The sequence below is a fragment of the Cibotium barometz genome, chromosome 2 (genome assembly GCF_041138505.1).
Source record: "Cibotium barometz isolate CiBa-2024 chromosome 2, ASM4113850v1, whole genome shotgun sequence".
In the NCBI taxonomy this organism is placed as follows: domain Eukaryota; kingdom Viridiplantae; phylum Streptophyta; class Polypodiopsida; order Cyatheales; family Cibotiaceae; genus Cibotium; species Cibotium barometz.
In genome coordinates, this window is record NC_141047.1 from 64,154,454 (window position 1) to 64,166,210 (window position 11,757).

At 39.3% G+C, this 11,757-nt stretch overlaps 1 protein-coding gene across 6 annotated transcripts; it reads left to right on the forward strand.

Moving 5' to 3' along the window:
* Positions 1 to 4,342: 4,342 nt before the first annotated feature.
* LOC147641353 (uncharacterized) lies at positions 4,343 to 10,185 on the forward strand. Of its 6 annotated transcripts, none has more exons than XR_015269255.1 (5): positions 4,343 to 4,593; positions 6,850 to 7,039; positions 7,482 to 7,590; positions 9,433 to 9,641; positions 9,798 to 10,185. XR_015269255.1 is itself a non-coding variant. In XM_086820755.1 (5 exons), exons 3-5 carry the CDS (start codon positions 9,301 to 9,303, stop codon positions 9,820 to 9,822), a joined length of 276 nt encoding a protein of 91 aa, XP_086676881.1. In that variant the 5' UTR covers positions 5,702 to 7,039; positions 7,527 to 7,590; positions 9,125 to 9,300; the 3' UTR covers positions 9,823 to 10,185. The 6 variants fall into 6 exon arrangements, 3 of the variants coding, with proteins under 3 accessions (XP_086676858.1, XP_086676881.1, XP_086676872.1); XR_015269250.1 differs by having other exon boundaries at positions 7,527 to 7,590; positions 9,125 to 9,641; XM_086820755.1 differs by lacking the exon at positions 4,343 to 4,593 and adding an exon at positions 9,125 to 9,342 and having other exon boundaries at positions 5,702 to 7,039; positions 7,527 to 7,590.
* Positions 10,186 to 11,757: the final 1,572 nt, after the last annotated feature.

Consider the following 11,757-nt stretch of genomic DNA (forward strand, 5'->3'; position numbering starts at 1 on the left):
TTCCTTCCCTTGCTTTTAGCTAGGCTAACTTTAATAGGAGTAAGGGACTTTTCTCGTTTTAATGGTGAAAAGAAGTTTATAGTCCTAAGGTATCATGTAACCGTCTCTGGCTTGGTTTGAGAACAAATTGCCTCCCCTCCCCTCCCCTCCCCTCCCCTCCCCTCCTCCCCTCTTTCTTCTTCCCTAGGGTTTAACATGTTGGTCATTTCTCTCCTGCTCCCCTCTGTTGGAGTATGCACAAGCGTAAGCATAGACAATACAAGAGAGGGGGAGCAAAGGAGAGAGAGCTTGTGGACAAGATCACATTTTTTAATAGCATGAAGCTTTACAATGGCAATAGCCAGGTGTTGCATTGTGCTTGGATTGGACAACATGAAGTGAATATGTGAGGCCCCTTTTATAGTGATGCAAGGAGGCTGGCCGATTGCAGGAAGAGCTGGCTAACAGCCTCTCATGAACAACTTAAAGGGAGAAAAAGTATAAGTACCCAACACATGGGCACACCCCAAATACACAGAGATGGGCAATTTCTAACACCCCCATTGCAGATCATAGTGTGCAAGAGTTTGAAGAAGATAAGCTGATGAAGATGAAACCATGGACCCTCCAGTATTGTAGATACCAGTCACCTCGGAGAGAGCACGTGGCAAGTTGTTTCCTCAAAACAAAATGCCAGCACGAATAGCAATGGACTTTGCTTGGCTCCAAATTCCCACGCAAATGTGCAGTGAACTCCAAGAATAAGATGATGAGCTATTGGACACACCATGCCCGTAATCCCCCAAGAGTGGACTATGAACACATCACGTCCCAAAAACCTCGAACAATGAACTCGGAACATATCCTATCCATAATCTCTGCTACACCAAAGATGACCATGTCCTACCAGATTGTTAATTGTTGGAACTGTGACTCACGCTTCCCATGCACCAGAAAATGGAGCTGCTACCAATCCCCTTTCTCGCCCACAAGCTTCCTTTGGTTGGAAGCACATGGGGGAATTTGCATGTATACTAGAGAAGTCCTCCCGAGCCGGAAGCGCCCTGGGAACCCTAGATGAGTTACTAGAAGTATCTGAGTTATTGTCTTGTGTCGTGTTTTTGCCCTTCTTCTGAGATGAAGACTTTCCCTTGGTCTTGTCCTTCTTGGACAAACAATCTTTAGACAATTGTCCTCTCTTCCCACCACAGAGGTTATAAAAATGCGAATTTTCAATTTCGATCTTTGAGTCCCAATATGGGAAAATTGCAAGCTTTTTCAATTATGTGTCTTCACTTTACATATGATCACCCATAGGAGGTGACAACACCACTAAATTTTCGAAGTACAAAATTACCTTGTGTACATGCCATCACATTAATAGATAACCATCAATACTAAATGTTTACAACTCACCACACACAAAACTTGTCACTTCACAAATAATGGCTAGTATAAACAATAAATTTGAAATTGCAATTAGGAAATTTACACTACAAATCGAGTTATGTGAGCACTCCTTGTCATAACACAATACATATTATTGCGGATTAAATAAATATGTTTAGGGCATACTTAATGCCAAATAGTTTCTTGTTATGAATTAGCTAGCCTATGGCCCTGACACTGGTTTGATAAGATGAGGTTGATCAAGCATAAAGGTGACAGTCCTAATGAAGAGAGTTTGTTGATGAATAATCATGTGTTGATTGCATTACGAACATAAGACATGCATGTGGACATAGTACATATGTTTGCATGCAAGAAATGGTTTGTGCTCCATCGCTCTCCTTTCAAAATCTTGACATGTGCAGTAAGGTTCAGCCATGTGTATATCATAGTAATTCTTTGTTATCATGTGAAAAATCACATGACTTCTTTTGCATCAGATTCATCCAAACAAATAACTGTCTCGTGTGGATGCAGTGGTTGGCTCGACAAGTTTGTGACAGACCTAACTTTTCGTGGACGTCCGCATGGCTTGCAATGCCTTGATTCCATTACATACCTTGGTCTATGTGAGCTATTGTCTGTGTTTGACCTCTTCTTTCTTTGCACCATTTCTTTATCACCATGAAGTAATAGCTCCTCAAACATAGGGGTACCAGCAACTACTTCTTGCACCACACGACAACACAAGGACCTGACGTGCTACTAGAACCAACTCTCTTGAGAAAAGTATCCATATCGGGTCTAGTCCCATTATAGAGACTAGTCAAATATCCAAGTTTCTTTGCACACTAAATATATGAATTAATCACATTGGAGATGCATGCATCATACAATGAAATCTTTCTCTTTCCACCTTCTCCAGCTAGCTAGCTAGCATGCACACTTTCAGAAAGATTTATATTTGGAATGGCCATCCGCTCGTAAGGGCTTCTATAATCCTATAAGGTCCAAAGATTAGTATTACTCTCTAAATTCATTAAGTATATTCTTCAGGAAAAAGTACCAAGGATGTCATTAAACATACATCCATGTGTAGGCAGCCCTAACGAGAGATTTTGCCCGCACCATTTAAACCATTTTTCTAATGCTTTAATATTCTCCTTTGGCAAGGTCCCATCTTGCCACCATTTCCTTATTGTATTAGCTTGCTTGGATGCAGCCTCTATTGTTTTACATGACCTCCACTCCTCACACGCTTAGATGATTTTCTCTTTTGTCGTTTAGGACAAGTTTCTTTGTGTGCTTTTGCTCTGTTCCCAGTGAAAAAGACGATCTCTCTCGTCCAACAAGTACGTTATCGGAACCCCCAATGTACACTATCCGAATTGCAATCCAATTGGCTCATGCTTCATCTGTCACATGAAGCCAGCAAAGTCAGGCATTGGATGCCCACATTGAGCCATGACAACATTGAGATTTGAGTCTGCATCCTCTTCCTTTGTCTCATAAATAGCAATAACCATTAATTCGTTCAAGCTATACCAAAAGCATATGCATTACTTACATTAAAACATATTCTTAAACTTTTCATAGGTTTAGAGAGCACACGAATTGTACCTCGTATCGTATACAAAACAAGGCATGGTTGCCCACCCATCAATTCTATGTGTATGATTGAAATGCACCCATGCATTACACAGGTCCTATTGTCCTATTTAACACATGCGGTTCATAAAGTCTACCCTTGATCTTGGGCCTTTTGTGGACATTTTGAAAAGAAAGCATTTGTGTTGTCAGGGTCACTTTGACCAAGAAACCGACTGCCATGGAAAAATGGGAACATACACTTCCTTTTTAATTGGAGAATGTAATTAGATCCATCTCCTATAATAAATGCCTCTTTACGTTTCACACAGGCCACAATGCTCTTGAGCCTACAATCAAGTGAAAAATAATACATATTATAACTTATGTCACACTAGTCTGTTCTAATTAAGTTTAGAGAAAAAGGAAGTTGTCTTTGATTTTGCACCAACGGCATCATCTCTTCCAAGAAATTGCTAAGCTTTGTGTCTCCCGTAGCACCATTATTATCCAAAACAAGCGAGTCAAAAACTATTTGACGGGCCACAATCATTTGAATTTTTCGTGGACCACTCCCTCAATCCACCCTCAAAACTTTTTGAACAAGTTTCTTGATCCTTTTAATAGTTGCTCTTGATGTGCCACTTTGGATTCCATGTTTATGCTCGCCCATGTGCTCCACCAAGTGCGTCATTCCTTCATCTTCAAGTAGCACATAGTAGATCATACAATTGCATGTTGCAATATAAGAAAAAACTTTCTTGCAATAATGACATGTTATTCTTATCATCTCCTCTTTTGTCTTTGCTTACCTGTTTGTTCAAATATCCATGAAATAGACTTTGCAAGAAATAGGCACTCAGTAGGAGCTTATTCCCTCTCATCTGAACTTCTCGACTAAGGTTTTGTACACCAATAGTCCATGAGATGATAGCCTCTGCATTTTTCATTCCACAGTTGCTTGTGAAACAATTCTTTTCTTAGGATGCAAGCATGTAGATGTTAAATGAGGAGAAAGGTAAGAGTAGGGGCCACACTGCTTTTATTAAACAAACCACAACTACTTTTTAAAAAAGTTGGGCATGTCTAATGATTTTCATGAGATCCTCTTGTCAGGGGGAGAATAAAACAGTCTGTCCACCTCCCGTAAAGAATTACTCTCTGGATGCACATTTATTATTCGCATCTCTATAGCTTTGAAGAAATCCTTCAGGCCAGGGCCAGAACCAATCAAATAAATGTAGCTTTAAATGAAAGGCATCCATCATCAACACGATTTTATTAATTGAAAGATTTATTTTTTTAAAAAAATATATTACTATTAGCTTTTAATATTGTTAACGTTGAAACTAGAAAATACTTGCTTTAGGGTTTTCTTTTACTACTGGGCGACTTGAGGGTTTGCAATAATCAAATTTCGCATATCAGCATAATATCGAATTTCACCTCAAGGGTCCACTTGTAGAAGACAGATGAGCTTGATGGAATAGTAACACAACAAGACAACGGGCATCAACGTGTACCTCAAAGCAACAAGCAGCAGTCATGGATCTCTCAGAAGGTAAAAAGTCCCATACCCCATCAACAACTTGCACTGTTGTGTGGCTACCCGCGCGCAACAGTCTGGTCATACCCGAGGTATTTGGACATGTGATTTTCTTTTATGGATTTCTTTTACTCTCTTTTTAAAGCTCAAAGAACACCCACGCATGTGCGGGTGCTCAAGGAGCTCATGAGAGATTATGCCTCTTCTCTAGTGTCCCCAAAAGCTCTCATGTGGCTGTTGCAAGAGAGTTGTGGTTGTTGGGGGAGATTTGATATGGTTATTGTAGGAGAACTATGGCTGCTATCAGGAGAGCTACCACATAATAAAAGATGGTTGGAACCATTGACGATACAATGTAGCTCTAGGGTATCTAGATAAGGTATGTATAATCCTTGCATAATTATTATAATAATGATCAAATAGGTATCGGTGGGATTAGTGATTGCTATTTACATGGCAATTATGTTTTGCCTTGGGAGCTTCATGTGTGGGGGAGGAGGACTACATAGCCATTGGTGCCCATTAAGTTCTTGAGCTCTTGCATATATAGCTACCATAGGAGAGCCGCATCCCTGAGCATACTTGCCGTGCCACGATCAACATGTAGACTATGGCATAGAGGGTTGAGAAGAGGGCATCCCAATCTCCCTCCAAGTAGTTATTGATGTTACTCTTGGAGAAGAAAAACTCCATAAACAACACTAACTTCCTCACCCCATACACATCGTGTGTGTGTGTGTGTGTGTGTGTGTGTGTGTGTGTGTGAGAGAGAGAGAGAGAGAGAGAGAGAGACCCTTCTATTTGCAAAAATAGAAGGGAGAGAGAGATACCCTTCTATTTGTAAGAATAGGAGAGAGAGAGAGAGAGAGGATGGGTCTCCCTCAAGGGCTGTTACTCACTAGTCCATGATAGGAGGGAGTCAGATGGTCGGCGTGTTGTGCTTAAAAGGATAGGGTCATGTGCAGTCATAATTATTCTCCCACTACGTGACATCTTAACCTTAAGAAATTAAAGATAAAGATAAGGATAAAGATGAGTTCGTGATTACTTAATGAAATTTCTAAGGATGTGCTTAATTTGGAGATGCAAAGAAAGAATGTAAATGATGGATTTCAGGGCAGACGTGGTGGTGGTGGTGGTGGTGGTGGTGGTGTTGTGCTTAAAAGGATAGGGTCATGTGCAGTCATAATTATTCTCCCACTACGTGACATCTTAACCTTAAGAAATTAAAGATAAAGATAAGGATAAAGATGAGTTCGTGATTACTTAATGAAATTTCTAAGGATGTGCTTAATTTGGAGATGCAAAGAAAGAATGTAAATGATGGATTTGGTGGTGTTATTCATCATCCAACTACATGTCATGCTCCATAGGACTACATCCTTACGACATCTAATTTCATGCCATGCTCCATAGCTTGTGAAGCACTTGTTGTCCTCTAGGTGATAGGTGTTGTGCTAGTTTAAAGAAGGATGTTACTATGTAAGAAGGATGTCACAGCGCAGGTTTAACATAACTACTACTATTTGAAAGCTCAAGGAGCACCCGCATGCGTGGGGGTGCTCAAGGAGCACCCGCATGCGCGGGGGTGCTCAAGGAGCTCACAGTCGCTGATGTTGTCCTGGTTGCGGTTGCTAAATGTGAGCAAGGAGCTGCAATGCCATCAATTTTGGGCTTTCATAGTACCCTTTGAAATCTCAAGGACCACCTGCGTGCATGCTCAAAGAGCTATAGTGGTTGTACATTCGGACCATGGCTTGTACATAGGAAGTTTACAATTCTGTTGATTCCAAACAAATGATTAAGCTTATTTAGTTGAGGTATTTCAACAAATGGTTAGTCCTACTTGGCTTTAATTGAATAGCATCGATCAGTATTTCAACAACATCAAGTGTACATGCGCATAGATTGATAGATAGAGAATGTGGTAGGTAGGTATACATACATACATACATATATATATATATATATATATATATATAGAGAGAGAGAGAGAGAGAGAGAGAGAGAGAGAGAGAGGATAGAATGCATTTGGTGTGTGAAGTTAGGTTGAGAAATGGTTTTAATTGGACGTGTGGGTAATATAAGAGGTTTCCTTGAATGCTAGTGCGGTAGTAAGTTTGGCAAGTGTAGGATTTCAAGTTTAGGATGGTGCTTCTTGTTGGTCTAAAGTTATATCATGAAATTGTTTGTGATTTTGTTTGAAATTGATCTTATGCAACATACATTGTTGATATGGCTCCTAAGAGAACAAGCGAGGAAGAGATAAGTGATTTTGCTATATTAAATTTTTGTTGAGTGTAAATTAGTGGACTGATGTTTTAAGTGGAAGTTTTCAATGGTATTAGAAGAATCCACCAAGGAGGAGGAGGAGTGTCTTAAGGGACAGGAGGTACAAATACTTGGGTATCGTGAATCCAACACATGGAGAGGATTTCTTCACGGCCCTCTATGACCTTAAGTGGGAGGACAAGTCAACAATTTGCGTGACTCGTACAAGCTCTATTGCCTTTGTACATCGAAGGTCCAAACCGAGAGGTACTAGTATCTTTAGGTTCTTTTTTTGTTTTCAAGATTGTGTTGTGGTCTTAAGAATGAACACGGGGTTCATTGAATGTATAATCCAAGTAGAATGGTGTGTATGGTTCTTGTATACATTATATGGTTTGATAATGGCTTATGCATTGTATGTTATAATAGTTGTGCATGCAAGTTTATAGCCACTAGAAGTGGCAAGGAGTGCAATAAAATAATCTATGTGATGGCTTGGCCTTGCGGTCCATGCATTGTACCCCATGCAAGCATTCAGCCACATAAGTGGCACCATAATAATCCCAGATGGATTCGTTGTGGTGCCTTTGACATGTATGGCTCTTCAATTCTCTAGAAGTTTCTAAAATTCATTTGATTATGTATATAACCACATTTTATTTATGTGTGCTTATCCTTAAGTGTTGTTTGTGTTATGAGTGTTTGATAGCAAGAGGGAAATATTGCTTGCCATGAGCCTGTGACCCAAATGCAGCACACTTTTTTGATTACCAAAAGTTCAAGAGCTACATGAGGAGAGCGGCATATTGGATTCACAGGTATGGTAAGGCATGTCGTATTATTCCTGTGCTAGAGGTAGATGGGCCCACACTACCCAAATATTTTGAAACCTTGTTTAAAGTGCAACGAAGACAGCATGTGTTACAGGCATATTGTCACATTCTAGGCGAAATTAAAAGCACGGATGCTAAGAAGATACTCGAGCTAGTGCACTCAAGAAATAGGCTAGTTTTATAAGTACATGCCGTTCTTTTAATTTCTTTGAAAGTGAATATTGGTATATGTCTTTGTGAATGTATGACTAACAAACAAATATGGCATATCTAAACTTTTGTAGATGGCTTTCTGAATGTATGGCTAATAAATAAATTTGGGTCATGCCTCCTATCATGAGAGGGTGGATGGATTGTTGGGATGAGAACACAATGTTATCTCCCACTATACAAGAGAGGGGAATCACTCAATGGGAGTGTTTGGAGTGTCCATGGTGGATAGAGTATCCAATAGGAGTGATTCCTAAAGTAGAAAATGACACATATGCAAGTGAGTACTGTTTAGCAAATATGTCTTTTCGATATGTATATCATTGTGAATGTGTAAAATTATATGTTTTGTGTCATTTACGTCCATTTCTAAGGGTATCTTGAGGAAGTTTGTTCTACGAATGGGAGGGAGAAATCCCCACGCCAAAGAAGAGAAATGTAAAGGAGAGGGGGAGTGCAAGGAAGGGGAAGGAGAAGGAGAAGAAAAGTAAGAGAGGAGATGAAAATCTCACATTCACAGCTCTCTCCTCTCAAGAGGTGGATGCTATAAAAGAGGAGACAATGACAAAGAACAAGAGAGGAGGGATGTTGTCCAAGGGAGAGGCACATGATAGTGATTCAACGCCATCAATGAGTGCAAAACACCCAGGAAGGAACATGTTGTCTTCCTTTGTAGGAGAGTCATCCATGAATATAGTGCCATCTGAGAGATGACCATCTACATGGCAAAGAGGTATAGTTCCAATATCTTTACTTGAATATATTTTTGAGAGACATAAGGGCTTGCATGTAGTCAATAGTATACTTATTTACTTACAACCTTATTTAGGGTTTCAATATATTTTTGGGACATAAGGGCTTGCATGTAGTCAATATTTTACTTATTTACTTTTATGACCTAATTTAGGTTTTCAATATATCACTACGGTCGATGCATTACTTGTGGATGTGGAGGTTATTGATGACTTGCTTGCAAAAGGTTTGCATATATGTATTTGAGCATTGTGTTCTATTTTAAATGGTTATTGTTTGTGATGATTTATAGTAAATTACTATGTGTAGTATTCGAGAATTCATGGAATCTCAAAAGAATGACATGTATACGTATGATGGTGTACGATTTATAGGGGTTGCTTAGCTTGTCTTTGCCAATTTTCCCGCCTCGCTACTAGTTTCTAGATATCTCCGGCCATTGATAGAGCGTAAATCATGTGACTACACAAGCAAGCGTAATACTCTCTTATGTGATTTCTCTTTATTTGTGGATAAAATATTTACTTTGTTCTCTCTTTTGCACCAAATATTATAGAGGGCATTGAGAGAGAGGTTCTTGACTGGAATGTTTTCTCTACACGACTCGTGTGAAGGGAGTCGTAGACTTGGCACGAGTTTCTTTTAGACCAAGGATGCCTTGTCCAACATTTTGGAAAGATTTTGAGGTGTGCAAGAAGAGGTGGGTTTAAACTCCATCATACATAGACTTTCATGTGCAACGGAGAATATATGCATCTCGACACTGGCAAGGAGGTTTGTTTATGTTTAGTTATTTTTTAATGTTTGATGGTGTCTTCATTAAAGACCATCATCTTGAACTATGATTGTTTTGGTGGTGCATAGGTAATTGACTTCACTGTAGGCTTGTTCTACTATGCCGATGTGCCTATCCCTTGCTATGATAGAGAGGCAGAAGAGAAGGTGCCTCATTATATGCTCCTTGTGGATGCGGAGTTTTCTTTAGGAGACTATGAAAGGTGGAGAGTAGACTGTACGGTGGTGGATGGAGTATCTGGTCGGGGAGGTGCTGAAGGCTCGTGTGATTTTTTTAGGTATGTGAAACAACTTTCTTTGTTAAGAATTTGTGAGAGAATATAGAAGAGTACATGAAGATATGTGGATATTTTTATTCTTGAGGTTATGGTGCAGGTGGTTGCTTATCGCCACATTCATGATGAAGTCAAATTTGGTACTTGATATTTTTGCAGGTTGTGGAGGCCTTTGTTCAGCTAGTGCGGAGTTGTTTTGGCATTGCTCATTGCTTATAGTTGGACTCCTATACATACACTGAGTGGTTGATGAAGGTGGTGTGTGGTCCACCTTTGGAGTAGCTCTCTAGAGAGGTTGGACTTATCTTTATGAGTCTCTATTTCCTATGGATTATGTAGGTGATGGCTTTTGATGTTGTGTTTTTTTATGACTACTTTTGCAGCAAAGCCCAATAGCTCTTTTTTGAACATCTTGGATGTGTTCTATTTGCTATAAATTTAGGAACATGTTGACTTATTGACATTGATTTTGTGTATCCAGCTACATCATGGTGAAAAATTTATGATTATAATGAAAAATGATGAGTAACAATTATGTGCCCAAAAATGAGTACTATAAACTTGACCTTTCTATACTAAGCATCACATTTTAAAAAAAGTATGAAATTTTGTTGAAAATTGCATAAAAAGCTCGAAATGAAAAGCTCACAAAATAATTGCACTCTCTTTCCACATGAGAAGCAATGACTCTGACCTTTCTTTTGAACTAAAGTAAGTGCCTGATCTGAACTGTTAAGAGACACCTTGATCTTACCTTAAGAAACAAGGATGGACTCTTTCTCCAAAAGAGTAGGGAGCGAAGGTCATCAAAATCCAATTGAGTGGTTGTGACTTGACACGTCAAAGCTCAAGAAACCACATCATACTCCGGGGGAAGCGTGAGGATAATGGTAGCCAACTGAATAGATGACAAAGTGTCACCCATTGCTAGGAAGTGGTCATGGATAACTTTGACCTTCATGAGAAACAACTCCACAGAACTACCAGTAAGATAAAACAAATCATAGAGTTGCCCTTGCAATGTAACTACCCACATATCGATAAATCTCAAGCAAAGGGATCCTCCAACTTGGACCATACTTGATGAGCACTGGTAAGAGTTTGCACAGCCGGTGAGACCTCCTTTGTAATGGTTCTGCACAATCACTGAATGGGCCTTCGAATCACGATTCTCCTAATCTTGTAATTTCTCAAGGATCTAATTTCATTTAAAACCTCTACTTATGATTTTGTTTAGGTTACTAAATATTGCATAGTCTAGAGAGGTGTTACATTTTGTGCTTGAATTGGACTACATGAAGTGAATCTATGAGGCCCCTTTTATAGTGAATCTATTGTATTGTGCTTGGATTGGACTACATGAAGTGAATTTGTGAGGCCCCTTTTATAGTATTACAAGAAGGTTGGTCGATTGTAGGAAGATCTGGCCAATAGCCTCTCAAGACTAACTTAAAGGGATAAAAAGTATAAATACCCAACACATGGGCACACTCCAAATACATAGAGATGCACAATTTCAAACACCCTTCCCTTTCCCACAATATTGCATAGTCTAGAGAGAGGTTACATTGTGCTTGAATTGGACTACATGAAGTGAATCTATGAGGCCCCTTTTATAGTGAATCGATTGCATTGTGCTTGGATTGGACTACATGAAGTGAATTTGTGAGGCCCCTTTTATAGTAATGCAAGAAGGTTGGTCGATTGTAGGAAGATCTGGCCAATAGCCTCTCAAGACTAACTTAAAGGGATAAAAAGTATAAATACCCAACACATGGGCACACTCCAAATACATAGAGATGCACAATTTCAAACACCCTTCCCTTTCCCACTTCCAAGAGTCCTCCCTCTAGTGCATTTCTCTTCTCTTTCCATCTCTTGCATCCAATAAGGCCATACGAATTATCTTCTTTCTTTTTCTTCTTTGCACTTCTTTTATTTTTCTTTGGGAGGTGGAAAACTGTCACATAAGTATCTCCCCTTGCTCTTTTTGAAAAATCAAATTCAAAGAAAATTTTTATGGAATTTTTTGGTGCATAGCAATGTTCGTTTTTCAGTAGTTTTCATCACCCACCTTGAGAGCTAGGATCTACAAATTTACTTCTATTCAAAGAACTTA

What these genes read in the sequence shown, in the direction of transcription:
- LOC147641353 (XM_086820732.1), top strand. Translation starts at nt 4,501, where the DNA reads ATGGATCTCTCAGAAGGTAAAAAGTCCCATACCCCATCAACAACTTGC. An exon ending in ACAGTCTGGTCATACCCGAG is followed by an intron (nt 4,594 to 9,432) that starts GTATTTGGACAT and finishes GGTGGTGCATAG; the next exon opens with GTAATTGACTTCACTGTAGG. An exon ending in GGCTCGTGTGATTTTTTTAG is followed by an intron (nt 9,642 to 9,797) that starts GTATGTGAAACA and finishes ATATTTTTGCAG; the next exon opens with GTTGTGGAGGCCTTTGTTCA.